Source organism: Protobothrops mucrosquamatus, unplaced genomic scaffold (assembly GCF_001527695.2).
Source record: "Protobothrops mucrosquamatus isolate PMUCROS unplaced genomic scaffold, P.Mucros_1.0 scaffold450, whole genome shotgun sequence".
NCBI classification, from domain to species: domain Eukaryota; kingdom Metazoa; phylum Chordata; class Lepidosauria; order Squamata; family Viperidae; genus Protobothrops; species Protobothrops mucrosquamatus.
The window spans coordinates 78,376-97,271 of record NW_015386773.1 but is presented as its reverse complement, the minus strand read 5'-3'; the positions used below and the strand labels follow the sequence as shown (position 1 = coordinate 97,271).

Here is an 18,896-nt window from a genome sequence, read left to right as displayed (position 1 = left end):
GGAGACACTGGAATGTGTATCCTTTTGACTCTCAAAGGCAGTTCTTCAGAACAAGAAATGGATGGAGAAGATTTTGAAAACCAAGTGCCCTGCCTTGTGCACTTACCCATGTTTTCTATTAATGTAAACGCATCCTTTGATACAATCCCAGATGGTAAGATGCTGACCATATTTATTTTTAGAAGGGTGACAGCATAATTACAGAAAGTTTCACCCAAAGGTTTCCTATACTTCTATAATTCAGTCAAAAACAAGATGAAAGAGCAAACAAAAATCATAGCAATTTTTTCATAGTAAAGGATTTTAAAGATCCTTGAGCAGTAAAGCAAGGATTTTCAACACTAAAGTATGATTACACGGAAAGTCTGTTTCTGCCTGACTGTTGAGATAAATATTGTGAGTTCTTCTCTTGATGGGTCTTATAATAACAGGAGAAGAAAAGTTCTTTCTCTAAAGGGTCCCCATCTGTAGAATGTGGTCCACAAGGAAACCTTCATGGCATCTTCACTTCATCAGATCAGATGCTAAAGTATGACACACTCCCTGCCTTTTTCTGGACAAAGCATTATGAGTTTGTTCATAAATTTTCTGTGGATGTTTGGTATGTATTATCCATTCATCAATCATTTTGATATCATATTTGATATATGCTGTCACATTAAATACCATAATATAATGTAATACAGTACAATGTAGTATAATATAGCGTAATGTAATAAAACATGAAAAGTAGTATGAAGAGAGGATTCTAGAAGTCCCAGTCAGATGACAGGTAGATACTATGTGCAGCATATAATCTTAGATTTCAGATATATTCAGATTTTATTGCAGAGATATAGGCTGGTCCTTCTCTTGAATGTTGTTAAGCCTTCCTTCCTTCCTTCCTTCCTTCCTTCCTTCCTTCCTTCCTTCCTTCCTTCTTTCCTTCCACACTCAGGTGTTTATGTTTTTTGCTTAATGTAATAATTTTGAAATAAAGCCACCTGAGAAAATAAACTTTCTGATTGCAATATACTTTAAAACAGTTAGAAGCATAATGCAGCACACCACCAGCAGAAGAACAAAGTCCACATAAGCAGCAAAAGCTTGAACATTTTCAATTATTTATCTTAGTGCCCACTCCTGACTTAAAGACTATTTTAAGAGCTTAGTGAACTCCTTTAAGAGCTGAAACATGAATGGAGTTTTTTTAGCTGACACTATGCTCTACACCCAACTGTTTCACCTTCCTTTCCATGCCCTTTTACTTTGGCAAAGAACATGTTAATCTGATGGAACACATTCATATTCATTGCAAAGTTCTCCTTGTTTTTGTTTTTTATTAGATATTTGCTGCTGTCCTATATAATAGTCTTCCAAATTTGATGCCCCCAGCAGATATCATTCCAAATTATAGGATGTATAATTCAGCTCATATAAAAGGACCTAGTTTGGGGCAAGCTAGATTTTCCATATTACTGTGGTGGACAATAAGTAGTTACTAAGAATATCAGCAGAGGCATAGGCCTTGTAATTGTCCCTAAACTAGTTTCTTGAAAGTCGAAGGACCCAAGGACATTCTGTGACATTTGTCTTTGGCCCTGCAATTTAGAAGGAGAGCCAGAAATGAATTCTAGCTCTGTAATAAATTCTCCTCCACAGATATAGCTCCACCAGGCAGAAAGATCATTTAGATGGCATTTCTGCTTCATTTCTACTACTACTACTACTACTACTACTGTATTCACATGTGATCTTATCCTTCTGTAAAAAATGTGCAGGTAACTGAAACGAACCATTTCAGCTTTTGTCAATTACAGAATGTGCTCTGTATAATAAGCTGTTAAGCGTGGATGTTCTTTAAAATCAAATGTTTCTACCTGAAACATGTATTCATTGGAATATAATATTGCATTCTGCTGTATGCATGTTATAATTCATGGCTGTCACATATGATAAATTCAAAGCCTAATCTTCCTTTTTAGCAAATAGTGATATTTGATTTCTGTTAAGTCAGCTATCTGCAAATTATTTGGAGACAGAGGGCTAAATATTCTGAAGGAAGGTCAAGGAGGGAACCTAAAAAACACCCAGCATATTTCATGAGTATTGTCTCCATTATTTAAGTGCAGTTTTGTCACAGCAGCATTAGAAGTGGAGGAAAAGCAAGTCAAACAATAAAGGGATCAGGGGAGCCAGCAGGGGAGTTAAAAATAAGCTGCTGAGAGTGGATAAGAGGTTTTTTTAAGTCAAGATGGTGGCTAGGACCACATGCAGTACAATGTTCTGCCCCTTTTTCCTTCTATAGCAGGGGTTCCCAACCAGGGCTGTTCGCACCCCCTAGGGGTACGAGACAATATTCCAGGGGGTACGAAAACTTGAGTTTTCAAAATTATAATGTATATGCATAATTCATTGCCGGTATTTTGAACTTTTGTAAGGGGTGCAAGAATATATCAGAAGCATTCTAGGGGTGCGGGGTATAGAAAAGGATGGGAGCCACTGTTCTATAGCCTCAACTTAACCTGTGTCTTTAATATAATGTACCAACTTCAAGACACGTGGACTTCAACACCCATGGCTGGCTGGGGACTTCTGGAGTTGAAGTCCATGCATCTTAAAATTGTTAAGGTTGGAAAATCCTGATATATGGAATTTCCCAGAAAACCATCTGATGAAGCTAGAATGAAAATGCTATCTCAAACTAGTAAACACACAAAGACTTTCCAAATAAAGGCACAATCCAGGAAGTGTAACAAGATGAGCAACCTGTCGATCACATAATGTTATAACTGGGACCTTGCAATTGAGTACAATTTGATCAATTCCTGTAGCAATAGTCTTGTACTATGAATGCAGAAGGGCTATTTCAAGGAAGTGAATGCCTCTCAGAGTCACCTTGAACTCTGCGAGATGGGTGACAAATAAATTTAATAATAAAGAAAGTGTAGACAAGTGCTTAAGAGGGCATCCTGTATTCTCACTTGGAGTGGGGTTCTTTGGTTCACCTGCCTTCAGCTGTAGCGGTACTGTCACATGCTGGCTGAGGAATTCTGAAAGTCCATACATCTTTAAAGTTGCCCGGGTTGAGGAACACCAGCTTATTAGCATTAGGAATTTATGTCCATAGAAATTTGTCAAAACAATGCACACAGAAACAAGAGATATATTAGTTGTTTATTTTTATTTAATAATGTGAAGAGGGCGAAGGATTTTCATTTAAACACAGAACTCAGAGGGAAGATCTGATCAATTACTGGCTGACAAGCACTGGTGATTTGACAATGCTTTGTACTCAGCTAATGGCTGCTGGTTCATTGTGAGGTCTAAAGCCTTGTAAACTTGTAAACATCCTATGCTCAGAGTATCCTAATGTCCAAATAGATCCCAAAACTGTCAAAACAGCCTAGATCAATCTCTGGTGCATTTAAAAACTGGCTGCCTGGAAAACCCTGGGGAATTGTTGGAAGTCGGATACTTTATGGGTTTGAAGGATTTGGCCCTGGGGTTTCAATACATACATTTCCTATTTAACTGGTTCTATATAATTAAATGTACCCATTACAAAACCGGGGGGTTTCTGAGGCATTAATTTAAAATTAATAATATTTTTGAAAAAGAAGCAGCAATACTATTTGAAGACACAAAAGCTGGAAAAAACAGGCTTAAAAGATGAAAGCTTGAAGGAAGGAAGGAAGGAAGGAAGGAAGGAAGGAAGGAAGGAAGGAAGGAAGGAAGAAAGGAAGGAAGGAAGGAAGGAAGGAAAAGCACACCTTTTATTTCTATTTTAATGGAGCTTATTGCCAAACAGATTCTTCAGAATTTGCTTAAATCCCCTGATTTTGCATTTTGACTTATGTGCTAGTAAAACGCTACCCAGTAAGACTGAAAGAAATATCCCATCCAATAGTAAGTCCTATTGAAAACAATTAGTCTTACTTCTTAGGAAATAAGTATGTAGATCAATAGCATATTTCTTTCAGACCTCAATTCCATGGTGAGGATATCAGGACTGCCAGTGAGCCTGTCTCTTGCTGTGTATCAGTGATACAATGATGGCTTTTGAGAAACCTTTTCATGAAAGCTTAAACAATTTTTAGCATCTAATCCTATGCACAAGAACATTATACTGTAAACTGATCTTTTTTTAGGCAATCGTGATTTTTAATATATTATCTCTTTCAGGGCCAGTTGAATGGATTCCTAGATATTTTGCAACAAAGATCTTTGAAAATTGAAGGATGTGTCAGTGAAATAGAGGCTTTGTTTAATACTCTAGAGGTAGGTTGAGCAAGGAACCCGTGAATGGATACCATCATCTTAGTTAAGCACAGAGCTCACTAGATTGCTTAGTCATTCTGCTGGTCAGAGCTTGTTTTTACCATGCCTCACAATGCAGGGCTCGGATAGCCCTTCATCTTATGGTTTGGTTATTTGTGGCTGTTATGTGCTCTTGGCTATTTTCCTTCGTGACCAGAGGCAAGGTCACCTGACCAATAACCAGCCAAGACACAGTGAAGGCCTTTTGTTTCATTTATTGCAATAAGCGGGGAGAGAAGCTTTCAAAGCTTGGTTCTCTCCAAAGTTTCAACCCAAAATATTCCCTTCTTTATACAACCCTGTCCCGGCTGCCACATCCCTCCTCTTTCCCCATTGGCTGAGGTACTATGAGGTTACACTCTTTCCCATCACCTCCTACATATTTCCTGCTACATACTAAATCATATATCACATGTACATTAAAATTAGGAGATAATTTATGCAAGGTGTGTCAGTTAATATTAATCAACTAATTGCACATGCTCAGTTGTCTGAATTCTGGGCCCTTATGACTTCTTAAAAAAATAGGTTCTTACCTGTTTTCTCATTCAGTGAATTTTCCTTGGCTAACCCTTTCTTCTTGCAATGGCTTTTATAGCTTGTATTCTTCCTTTCCCACTCTAAGACCCAGCTAATTTTTGCCTACGTGTTTATCTTACATCCTCCCTTTATGCTGTCTTTTCCTATTTCCCATCCATTATAGTTGCTTTGATAAGCTTGTTTCTCCACTCAGTAAGTTTCCACTGCAGCAAATTCAATTTTAAATTTTTCTTTCAATATTAAATTTTGAAGACCATTCATTTATTCCTATCATTGGCTTACCAGATTGTATGAACTACCCAAAATTTTGTTACTTATCTCACATATTGGGCAATATCTCTTCTTTGTTGGTTAAACATAGTCCATGTTTTATATATCACAATGTAAAAAGGATTCAGATTACTTGAGATGTGTTCAAAACAATGAGTTCAGAACACTGTAAATGAATAAATGTCTTATAAAGAGAGAAGGAATTGCATTACTGTATTTTTAGCCTTGAGAAAAAGATTGATAGTGGACTGTGGGAAGAAATTACGATAATATTACCTGGATTCATACAACATACTAAGTCATAGTATTGTATGTTTGCCTTGGGTTTTTAGACTCTTGTGTGAACTGAGGCATTCTGATTTCCATACTTATTTATTAGATTTTAATACTATTGTAATCATATGCTTGGAAGTTATTTGTTTTAGCTATATGTGTGAAGCTGTTCTTCACTGGACATATATTTCTATTAAGAATTTTGATTATAACAATAAAATCTAATACAAACTAAACTTAAAAAAGAAAAGAGAATAAAAATAAAAAATAAAAGTGACTTCCATCCTATATCATAATAAGTGTAAACAAATTTTGTGACATCACATCTCCTCTAAGGTTACAAACAATTATCTCTTCATCCCAAGATGTAATAGTGCATTTTGTTTTAACCTGACCAATTAAACTGATTTTATATACCTTCATTTTACATCTAATAGTTGTTAGGTCACTTAAATATTATCATAGTATTTGATTTCTCTTCTTTGTCCCATTGCACAGAGTTCTTCAAGGCTTTAACAAGCTCCTTTTATAAATCCAATAGGAAAAAATTGTCTTGGTTAATCATATATATTTCCCTTTTGAATTTTAAAACATCAGCCAATTTATTTTGTAGCTCCAGTGAAACATCTTTTCCAAGTAATTCTTTGGGCCTGCCAATTGTAAATTTATTTTGATATCAACTGTATCTTGTCAGAAAAGAATTGTTCCACACCTGTCCTTTCTTCAATAAATCTTTTAGACATAATATGAAGCCCTTTTTCAGATGCCTAAAAAGCTGTCATGTAGAAGAAAACCATAATTTCTGTCATGTGGAAGTGCAACATACAAGTGTGTCCCTAGGTTATGGTCATAAAAAGCAATATGGTCATAAAAGACAAAATGGTGGCTGTGCTAGTGTGAGCAGAGCACAGCCTGTTTTTTAGTATAACATACATAAAAACCAGACATAGCTTTGATTACACCATTATGGATGGCATCTTACTTTTTTGACCACATCTAGTAAGTCTCCCCTCATAAGATGCAATATAATGGTCTTCTTGACTGTAAGAACCCATTGACAATAGAGCCAAATGCCCAAGTTACATTGTGAAGGCTTGCTTTTGCTGAATATGCTCAATAGTGGCTTATTATTTTGAAGAATTTTACCTGGAAAAGTAGCTTAGCAGTCTCATCTCCTAAAGAGGAAACATTTACAAAGAAATTTCATTTAATGTTTCATGCTGGAATATTACGTTTTTTTCTGACCTCTATTCCTAGGACAACTGTAAGGAAAAGGAGAAGTTATTAGAAGAGCAAAATGAAAATGTGGTAAAGATGGTAATTGGGCACCATGAGAAAAAGTCACAGAATTTTGAAGAAGCAAAGAACACAAAAATGGAATATCTTTATGAACAGATGGTTAATTTTCAAGACTATATCGATACAGCAAAGGAGACACTAGAAATGATAATAAAGGAAACTGAAGATATTGATGATTTTGCTTTCCTAAAGGTAAGTAGTGCAAAGCTATATTAGGTTCCCAAAGTTTGGGATCATGGAAAAAAATAAGTCTACGATTGATATTTTTTGCTACATAGCTCTTTATGAAAGCAGATTGGCCATTATTTATTTATTAATCAGCAGGCTCATGATTGGGATAGATCTTTGAGGCTTCAATTCTATACATTAAATGAGGAATTAGTTCCACTGAAGTCATTGGTGCTTAATTTTGAAATAATATTCATAGGATTTTTGCCATGAGATAGTTTGTGGGAGCAACAACACCTAAAATTCCCTACCAAATACATCAAATTAAGAAAAGCTTGTTACACAGGATCCATCTCTATAGTATTCTCCTGAGTTTCTTTTATGTTGTACTTGCATGTTTCCTAAAAGCACTGGTGGGACTATCCTGGGCCTGATTTCCAAATCCATAAAGGGCAGACACTTTCAAAGTGCTGAGGGAGACTGAAAGTCCCTATTTTTATTTTACTGTAACTTGATATACATCAAGTTACGGGAGGTTGAACAACTGGCTCTGTAGTGCAGCTGTAACAATCTGGAGTGGAATACACTTAAAACTGTAGAGATGAGAGTGGATTTTAGGAGGAATCCTCCTATTCTACCAATTCTTACTATATTAAACAACACAGTATCAACAGTAGAGTCCTTCAAGTTTGTAGGTTCTATAATCTCCCAGGATTTGTAAAGGATATCTAACATTAGAACCATCATTAAAAAGGCATAACAAAGAATGTTCTTCCTGCATCAACTCAGAAAGTTCAGACTGCCTCAGATGCTGTTGATACAGAGGAATTATTGAATCTGTCATTTGTACTTCTATAACTGTCTGGTTTGGTACAGGCTTCAATGGATAGTTAGGACTTCAGAAAAAAACAATTGCTACCAGCCTGCCTTCCCTTGAGGACCTGTACATTGCCCTGGTCAGAAAGAGAGCTGAGAAAATATTTACAGACCCCTCACATTCTAGACATAAACTGTTTCATATCCTTACGTCAGGATACCGCTACAGGGCATTACATGCCAAAACAACCAGACAGAGACAGTTTTTTCCCTTGTGCCATCACTCTGATGAACACCTAATCCCCACAGCACAGTGTTATGTCTAAGTATATTTACCCATATAGTATGGCTGCATTGCTATTATCCTTCTCATCTTTTCTACTACCTTCTCTTATTGGTATCATTATTATGATTATTATTACTTATTGTTTTGTATATACACTGAGAGCTTCTACATCGGAGACAAATTCTGTGTGTTTCTAATCACATTTGGCCAAATAAAGTTTTCTATTCTATTCTATTCTATTCTATTCTATTCTATTCTATTCTATTCTATTCTATTCTATTCTATTCTATTCTGTTCTGTTCTATTCTATTCTATTCCATTCCATTCTATTCTATACAAAAATTCAAACAATCACCAATGACAACAAATTATTTTGTTCATTGTTGCCATTCAAGCAGCAAGCTTGTTTTGCAGGCAAAGAAGGATTTGATTTTTCCAATTTGACATTTAGCTACAACTAAAACAAAAAAAACCCAACAAAATCACGCTAAACTAAATTAAAACTAAAGTGCAGTATGGGCTAGTGGTTAAGGCACCAATATAGAAACCAGGAGACTGAGTTTTAAAGCCAGCAGGTGACTTTAGGCCAATCACTCTCTTTCAGCCCAACTTACTTCACTGGGTTGTGAAGTGAATATTTGCTGTTTTCAGTTATTTATAAAAATAATAAAGGTGGGATAAAAAAGAATCTAAAAAAAACCACATCGTTTTCCCAGTTACCGATGTAGTCCAAAATAATCATCAGTTTGAAACATGATCTAGATCTATGCTCTTGTATATAATAAAAAGTAAAATAAAATAAAAGTCTGAAGGATGTGTCAATGGAATCTTCTTAATATAAAATACTCTAACTTAAGTTTGCTAAGGCTCAACTGCTGCTAGTAATGATGATTTAATTCAGATTCCTATATGAATTACCAAGATACTGTTTCTCCTTCAACTTTGCAAATTTGGAGGTCAGGATTTGGTACAAATATACAGAATTTCTAAAAAATGGGAAATCCTGTTCTGATACATGTGGAACATGTCAGTAAACAAAATCTTGCATGTTTTATATTCAGTATGTTGAATAACATGAATCAATTAATCCCTTTCTTCCCTCTTTTAGTCATCTGAAGAAATAAATAAAAGGTATTTGAAATGTAGCTTTGATGCATTGTGGAGAGAATTAGGATGAGCATGTTTTAATACTTTAATCCTGTCAAGGTCTGTTGGAGGCACGTTGCCAGTATAAATATCTCATTTTAGAAATGTCTAGATGAAACAAAGAAAATGGTGTGCTTGGCAGTGATACTCCAGAGTTGGAAATATTCTGCATAAATTTTATAACTTGTCTTTTAAATACTAATAAGTAAGGCATGATACAATTCCATTTCTTTTTCAATAGTATATGCAGAGCATTTCAAAGTGGGCATTTATTGAGGTTATATAAAACCTATTTTAAAATTCCAGTTGCGTTCTGCAAAATGACAATATTCATGAGTGCTCAGGTTTTGTTGATTTAATTACCGTATTAGATGAAATGTTACTGAAAATGATCTTGAATGCTGGTTTGGTAAAATAATTAAATTTTGACCAGTGAAAACTCCAGCTCCAATTAAGTATGAATTTGTCCTGTTATTTCTAATTCCTGTATCAAAATAATTAGGTATAAGTAATACATTGCTTAAGGGTATTTTCACAAGGACTCTCCCAACAATTAATGTTAATCAAAGGACTATTTTATATGCCTTTCCAAAAGATCTGGGAAACCATACGTTTTCTAGGTAATCTGAAAATGCCAAAATTGTTCCTGCTATAGTTGTGAATTCCTTAGATCTATTGCTGCTTTTCAGCCAAGAAAACTTGCAGACTTTTGAAACTTAAACAAAGTTAAAAAAATACACCTCAATAACTCAGATAGGATAGTGGGGGGGAGGGGGAGAAGAGAGAGAGAAAAAATATATCCCTCCCTATAGTGATTTAAAAGAATTGTTCCATGGATTCTGTTGGAAATGAATTTGGATGTTCTGCTCACAGTAGATTTCATAGTTCAACAAACTCTATTAGTATTCATCTTTCTCCTATAAAAGGTTTCTGGAAAAAAAGGGATCGTACTGAATATTGCATGCAACCATCAGGCAATGTGTTTTTAAAAAGAAGTTTAAAATAGTGAAATTTGCATTTGAAAAGAGAGCATCAAAAAGATTTAAATGGCAAAGAACACTTAACACTGAGTATGTAAGGTCTTGGCCAACATACGTTAAGAATGACATAAATTAGGGAAATACATTCCCCTTATGTTAGAAGATATTACCCTTGTTATGAAATTGCCTGAAGTCTTTTTAAAATATGTGGATAAATACAGAAATATTTTTCTATTAATATAGATAGTAAAGGGGGCAGATTTTGTAGCAATCTGCCCATATTTAATAGACAGCAAGTATCCTTTTGCACTTCAAAGGTTTTATTATACGTTCCTCAGCACTGTTCTAAGCCATAGTATGGTCTCTCTGTGTGTGTGTGTGTGTGTGTGCGTGCACGCGCGCTTGCACACACACACACACACACACATATACATATACATATATACATATACATATATAATGTAGCAACATAAGAATTGTGATATGTAAATTTTCCTTTGCACCTTAGCATTAATTGCGATCCATACTGCTATTGCTGGTTTGACAAGCTGTGATTGAAACAAATTGTATCTTGGAGGAGCATGTGTGAATTCAGCTACAAAGGAGAGGCTTTGTATGAGGATCTGAGTATGAAAAGGTACAGCCAGACAATGGAGTGCAGGTCATGTGGGATCATAAAGAATTTTATCTGCTCACAAATAGCACTGCTATGTGTTCAGAGTTACTTTCCCTTGATATAAGGAAGACTCCTTATTGTATTGTGCCTGATTTTATTTTGAAATATGGCCACTTGCCCAGAAAAAAAAGAGGTACCAGAGAGCATTTTGGGAGACCAGGATTCATAATGGGAACAACCTTTCCAATTGGCCTTTTAGGAAATTAATGCTTGTAATTGACCTCATTCATCATGGCAGCCACTATGTGAGAATATGCATAGCACTGTATGCTCTCAAAATTCCAGATGTGCTCATTGGCCTAAAATGATTTGGGGATGCCTGCAAAAAGCTATATAATCTACCTTCAGTTATGAATTCCTCATTGATGAAAGTACCCACATTAAATCCTAGTTCAGAACATCTTCAAGACCCAGTGGAACCTAAGCCAGTGTTTCTCAATGTTGGCAACTTTAAGATGTGTGGACTTCAACTCCCAGACTTCCCCAACATGCTGGCTTAAGAGTACCATATGTGCAGCACTGGTTTTGTCTCACAATTTATTGTCTGAAACAAAGGTCAAGCTGGCACTTACATTCCAATCCATTTACAATAATGCCACCTGACCTTGCAAATAGGATAGCAATTGTCTCAGCCTTACTATATCCAGAATAAAGGCATGATGGCAGGGAGATATCTTTGGCCCCTCCGTGTATGTATATGTTTGTGTAAAAACTTCACTGCAATTTTCCTCTTCAGCCTTTATTTGTCTATATAAAATGCAAATTCTTTACTGTTTATGGTTGACCTATTTCAAGAATAATTATTTGCTTTTAAATGATGACACACACCACTATTTTGCATAAATAGGCCCTCTTATACTTGTCTTAGAGTTAAAAAAATGTTTCCCTTTTTTCTCTTTGTAAATAAGAGTTAATAGCTTCCAATTCTGTTTGCTTTTGTTTCTACCTCCTTTTCTGAGATGAGCTCCAGGCTGTTAGCTCCTTTATATGGCAGCTATGGCATCAGTTAAATTTCCTCGCTCAACCTATTTTCTGTTATATTTACAAATATTTCAAAGGACAGTTTTTATTCCTTCAATCTCTGTACTTTTCATTATGTGTGTTTTAACCTTAACAGCTTTATGCTTCAGAACTGGGCACTAAGTCAGATTACTAGTCCCTCCCTTTCAAAGAAGGTTTTGGGAATATATAGCTGTTCTACATGTCTGCATTCACCTGCGCTTTTACTGCCTATAGTTTGGATGGGAGAGTAGCCATAAATGCTGTAGAAAGAGGTGAAGGTTGTAGGTAAAAAGTACAACAATGATAAGGTAAATGTTACATGTCCTCTTTTGATACCTGAAAATGTCTAAGGCATTTTCCAGATATTCTTGGATTTCAGCTCCCAGAATTCCCCGGATAATATAATATAGCTATATATTATATATATTTATAGCTATACAGTTAATTGTATAACTGTATACAGTTACTTAAACTTAATTACTGAAATAGCCAAATTGGATGGATTAAAACCAACTATCCACAATTTAGACTAGTGCATTGTAGAAATACAGGAACATTGATGGGAATGAAGGAGAGAGATGATTCCTTGAGGTATTCTAAATTTAATCTGACTCAATCTTTTCAAAAGCATACTCAGAATTGTTTTAACTATTAGTTGAAATATACTGTGTAAAGCCAAATTATCATTTATTAGACAAAGCAGCAACTTCTGATAAATTATGGTTAGTTAGTGGTCTCTGTTGTGCGATGGCTCAATGGCTAAAGATGCTGAATTTATCAGCTGGAAAGCTAACAGCCTGGGTTCGAGAGCCAAGCACCACGTGAAGAGGAGATCTCCTGTTAGTTACCCCAGCTCCTGCCAACCTAGCAATTCAAAAGCAAGGCCTCTGCCACATCATAAATGTAAGTAGATAAATAGGTACCACTATGGTGGGAAGGTAACAGTGTTCCATGAGCTTCAGCATATAATCATGCTGGCCACACGACCACAGAAATGTCAATGCTAGCTCCCTCAGCTAAGAAACGGATATGAGCACCATCCCTTTAGAGTCAGGCTCGAGTAGACAGGGGAAACATTTACCTTTACCTTCGTGACCTTTAAACCAAGATCTCATTTGAATATTTGAGGAAGTAAGGAATTTGGTACATACATTATTCTAGGCCATAATATGGTTTGTTTTTTGGCTTGGTATGTTATGTGAACTAAGCCATTATTTGTTAGTTAAAAATATGGTTTAAAAATCCTATCATATCCTGCATGCTGGGTTGGAAATTGAAGTCCATACATCTTAAAGTTGCTAAGATTGAGAAACACTGTTTTAAACGGGGAAAATATATCTTAAAAAAACCCCTAAACCATGATTAGGATAAATCTACTTTGATATTGTATGTGACATGCATTAAATCTCAAGGCCTCTTTGAGATCTCATCTCTCCTTTGTTGCTGGGCTGGAGATTTCTTTTCTGCTCTGCCATGTGTTATTCTTAAGAGTGCCAGCATCATGCAATAAATGAAGTGCTATTTACTAGTGAGTGGTATAAATGGCTAATTAAGCAGTGTTTGGACTGATGACTCACAGCTTGTACAGGCCTGATCTAGGAAATTGTAGGTCTTATTAGCTGGATATTCTTAGAATGCTTCTAAAAAAGGTGTATATATTTTCATTTATATAGGTTACTTTCTGCTGTGGAAAATATTGTGGCTTTGGAAAAGATGCCTGCTGCTTTCTCACAGTTTGAACCATGTGCGGGTGGCTTTACAAATAGTGACAGGACTTTACAACTCATGCCTGGTAAGAAGCCCTTCAAACCATTCCATGAGAGTGTTGAGAATGTATCCATGCCTTAAAAAGGAATGTGTTGGAAAAGGAAATTTGGAACTGGAAGCTTGTGCATGTAATTAGTAATCAGCTGAGTTTGAAGCAAAGGCTGATTGTGCCTAAGTATTTAGATTATGCTGGGGAAGAAAGCTGGAGAAAGAACAGCATGCTCTTTATTCATATTAAGAAGGGGAGCTGGATCCCTCTTTGTATAATGGACTCCATGTGAATAAAGATACATTAGAAGAAAAGACCAAATTCACTTGTATTCCTTCCAATTTGCTTCCAAATTGACATGCAAAAGAACATGAGGAGGAAGGCATTTTCAAGGTGGGAAAAGGTGGCTGCCAGGAAGGAACAGACTAAACCTTCCCCCTCTGATGCTACTGTCCCTCTTTCAATAGAACCATGTCTACTCCATTTGATATTTCATTTAACAAAATTTAATTTTTACTACCAGTTAAGTTTTGTTATTTCATTTAACAAAACAATTGTTACAAAAAGAAAAGAAATCTAAATTGACATGCAAGAGATATTTTCAAAAAGTTGAAAACTGTATTTGTAAATAAGTGTACAGTCCAGGAATAGGCAATCAGTGGCCCTTCAGATGTTATTAAACTAGAACCCCCATACAACTCTCCAGAGGTTGTGAATGCTCCAACACTGGAAATTTTAAAGAGACTGGACAACCATTTGTCTGAAATGGTATAGGGTTTCCTGCCTGAGCAGGGGTTTGGACTAGAAAACCTCCAAGGTCCCTTCCAACTTTACTACTACTACTACTACTAGTACTATTACTACTACTACTACTACTACTACTACTACTACTACTACTACTACTACTACTACTAGCTGTACCCGGCCACGCGTTGCTGTGGCTCAGTCTGGTTAAATGGAAAAGAAAGAAAAGAGAAAGCACACATTCCAATGCAATGTCACATGAAATAATTAAATGAAAATGAAAATAAATCGAAATCTATGAAAATTCAATTTGACAATGCAATCGGAAACATTGAAATGGAATCGTAAAATCGTAGCGTGTGTTGCTTTTACGTCCAAAAGATGGTGCTGTTTTTCAAAAAAGCATGTTTTTACCTGTCACAGGTGTGACATCTATATAATAGTAGGTATATAAAAACACGCGCGTATTCGAATGCAACGTTGTGTCAAAATTTCAAAGCAATCGGTGAAGAACTTTCGGAGATTTAAGATTTTGAACAAACGAACATTTACATTTTTATTTATATAGATTGTTGTTGTTGTTATCTCTTATCATTGGCCATCCACAGAAGGGTAAAAATATTGAGATGGCAACTATAGCTGAACAATCATATCCCCTCCTCTTTTACCATGCATCATGAGAGACATAAAAAAGCAGGGCTTCGACTGTAGGGCATGGCTTCTATCTTGATTTTTTTAAATTTTCCTCTCTGAGGAGATGCCTCTCTAAGAGTTCTAGTTTGGTATATCTTGAGGACCATCTCTCATTTCCTCCACTCCCTGGATAGTATATCTAGTGAAAGTGGTTACTGTAATTTAGAGATGTAGCTTCAAAAAAAACTCTGTGTGTATGTGTGTGTGTGCAATGACACCCAGTTTGGATGATGGCCCATTCAATTGCTGGTGAGATTCCCAGATGTACATGGTCCTTGAGACAATGTTCCTCATCTCTGGGCTCATAACCGAGTGAGATTCACTGCTGAGAGGAAATTAAATAAATAGGACGTTATCCTGTCTCCAGCATTTCTGCTATTACATTATTCTAGCTCCTTTCTGATTCTTTTTTTTAACTGTTAGCTAATATTATAAAGTTTCAAAGAAAGATAAAATACAAAATAATAAAGCTAAAAAGGATTAAAAAAGGAAGGGAGGGGATCGAAACGGGAAAAAGTTAGAAAGTGAACAATAGCTACAATAGAAAAGAAATGTGATTCCTTTCTTCAGTACAGATACAAATATATAATAATCTTTTACTCGCAATTAAAACAACATACAAACTTAGCAATCCAAACAAAGCTTAAAGCTATACAGCACAATAATAACTTATTCCAAATTTAAACAAACCTTATACAATATACTTATATAATTATCAGATTCTAAAATCAAAACCTCATTTTTATCTTTCTCAAACAAGAAATGCAAAAGTGGTCTCTATTTAGAAACAAAGCTAGATAAATGTTTATCTTTTTTGCCATCAATTTTGCCATCTCTGCCAGTTCCATTAGTTTCACAATCCACTTTTTCTTTGTGAGAATTTTTGTATGGTTCCACCTTTGTGCACATCAAAGTCTCGCCAGCATTGTTATATATAAAATGATTTCTTTCAATCTGTTTATCCATGATTCTTAAAAGAAAATATTCTGGCTTCAATCCATTAGCTCATTTCTGCCTTGGTTAGTGCGTGGTACCTCCATATAGGACCTAGAAGCAATTGTTCCCTCTTTTAAAAACAAAAAAGAAATCCATTAGTCAGGAGTGTAAGAGGTTTTGGACAATGCAGGTAAGAAAACAAATCAAGCAATTTCCATTTAAATATTACATGGAACGTTATAGAATCAAAGTGGGTGCATATGCATCAATAGAGCTGCCTGCATATAAATGTTCAGTCTTGAGTTCTTGCTTGAATTTAAAAGTCACCAGTGCTCCACAGACTTGAGGGGAAGCTAAAAATAAATTGCAATTCCAGCATAGGCTATTGTGATTCAGTTTGGTTGTGCTGGTGAGAGGAGGGTTATTGATTATTGACTAGAAAATGTGCGTCCATGAAAAAGATTACTCAATAGAGCCTCTAGCCAGCCTTGCATAGCACACTTTTTTGGATCATTGGTGTTGGGTAACTCAGCCAATAGTAAAGAGGGTAACATTAGTTTTAATCCCCCCAAACCCTCAATTTGTTTTGGATTATATGACTATTCATGGTATGTGAACATTAACCCACTGAAACATTTTTACATTTCCCAAGCTGACCCAATCAGTCCACCAAGCAGTCCACCAAAAAAGACAGAGAAAGAGAACAGTTGAACAATCAAAACTCTCTATTGTGAGGACTTCAGGTTAGGCATCACGGAGTGACGGGTGCAGGAAAATGGGGCTCCATCTTCCACGTTCGATTTTGCCCCACTGGGGACCCTAAAAGGGTCAAAAGTTGCCCTGGAGAGGTGATGAAAAAGGAGGGGACCATCATTGATCGCGGAGGGGTGGCGGCCCTTCCGCTGAATCCAAGGAGACCCTCCAAAGTGGCAGGGAAAAAACTGGCTACATTTGTGTGGCCAATCAGAAGCTGCTGACAACCGAAGATAAGCACTAACTAGCCATTTTTGAGCAACGTGGATGGAACTGGGTGAGCCTTTATTCTCTTTTTATGTCCTTAATACTACTCTCCTGGAAAAAAGAATGCCCAAAGCAAAGAATCTTCCCCGATGAGAGAGGGAAGGGAAGTTTTTGTCCCGCTCTCTCAGGAAAAGAAAAGCGGCAAATTAATTGCTTTGATGGAAAATAGAGAAAACTACAAGATCAATTTGGAATTAACCCAGATATAGAGCTTTGAAATTTGGGGACTAAAAGTACCTTTGAGACTTTTTTTAGAAGATATTTGAAAGTCTGTAAAATAGGCTTGGATTTGGAAAGCTGGAAAATGGTGTCAATGACCTCTAGTGGCGAATCATGGCACTATAATTTATTATGCTTAAAGGAAACTTGGCTTGAAGCCCAGACTTAGATAAGATTCTTTGTTGCTCCTGGAAACTTTCACTTTTGCAGACTGCAGCTGTGAAAAGGAAAAAAAACTCTTGGGCTGCTTATCTGTGTTGGGGACCCTATTGGACTCTAAAGACTACATACAGAAACAAAATGGGTGTTTCAAACTTAGCCTCAAATGGTAAAAAAAAACCATCTTTAACACTTGTCTCTGAAGCCCCCAGCTTGATATACCAACAAGAAAATGTTAATGAATCTCAGAAAGAAATTCTTTCTATGTTGAAATTAATACAAGAGACAATTGTTTTATTTCATGATGAGACTAAAAATAATGCAAATGATATAAAAGAACATTTTTCTAACCTAAACTTACAAATGCAGACAATTACTACAAAGAAGAAACTAGTAACCCAGAAAACAGAAGAAAAATTAGAAGAAATGGATCTAAAGATGGAGGACCTAAAGGAAGGAATTTACAGACAAATGAAAAATTAGAAGATGTAGTGATAACACTGGAAATGAAAAAGATATCTTGCTTGTCAAGATCTCAGAACACATTTGAGGATAAGGAAGAAGAGCTGATTGAATGGATGATAAAGCTGTTAGAAGAAATGCTGAATATTGGCAAACAAGAAATGAAAAGAAAAACTGAAGGAGACGGATGGAGGCTGTTTAATGAATATAAATGGGTTGAGCGTTCTTCCAAAAATACTTCAATCACATTTTCTTCCTCATTCCAAACAATATATACAAAAACAAAGGAAGAATTACCTGATGATTCAAATGCACTGACCTGGAAAGTTATTTGGCAAAGGAAGAATGCTAGAGTAAGACTGAAGAAAATAGAGGACCTATTAGATGGGATATTATACTATAAAACAGATGTTTGAATATGGTTAAGAAAATAGTTAACTGTTAGAAATAAAAGTATTATTATAATTAGAAGGATAGGATTTGTAACTAGAGTATTATACTTTGTTATGAGATGGAAAATATGAAAATTCTAAAAGGGTTTGAATAAGGGAAGCTTTTGTTTACCCAAATATAATTTATTATGAGAAAATTATAAGCAATAGAGATATTTTGAACACTGATGGGAAATTAAAAAAAAATTTAAAAGCGGGAAAAGCAGGATATTGATTGAACAAATGAATTTTAAGTGCAAATGCAATTGAGATATGTTCTGGCTACAAAAGATATTATAAACTGACGCTATCGATATTATGTATAATACCAGAAATTTGTGATGGACGATGTCTATATTTAATTGTATATGTATTAACAGTAACAAGAATTATATTTGCCCAGTGTGGAAAAATGCATACTACCGGAAGAAGAGAAGATCAAGGAAGTACTGGATGGGGTAGTATTGGAACTAGACTGAGAAAGTTAATATGGACCACTGAATTACCAATGGACACAGACAACACATTGTTTATTAAGTACTCATGATTGTAGGGGGACTTCCGGTGGCAGGCGCCTTCGCTGGACGCAGCTGTTTGCTGCTCCCGCCTGTTTCTGCGTAAAAGCCGTTTTGACAGCCTGCATCAGCTGTCAAACGGCTTGATACCTTTCCCCTGGGCATAGGGGGATAGGTGAGCTGCCCGAGGTAGGAGTTGAGTTCCC

General features: G+C 35.9%; 1 protein-coding gene across 1 annotated transcript in view; it reads left to right on the top strand.

Moving 5' to 3' along the window:
- Positions 1–18,896, top strand: part of CMYA5 (cardiomyopathy associated 5) — a 62,965-nt gene that overhangs the window by 17,247 nt on the left and 26,822 nt on the right. The window contains exons 3-6 of the mRNA XM_015816424.1: positions 4,165–4,260; positions 6,640–6,873; positions 9,060–9,082; positions 13,429–13,547. Of these exons, the coding sequence (XP_015671910.1) occupies positions 4,165–4,260; positions 6,640–6,873; positions 9,060–9,082; positions 13,429–13,547 (472 nt within the window). The remainder of the gene's footprint in view (positions 1–4,164; positions 4,261–6,639; positions 6,874–9,059; positions 9,083–13,428; positions 13,548–18,896) is intronic.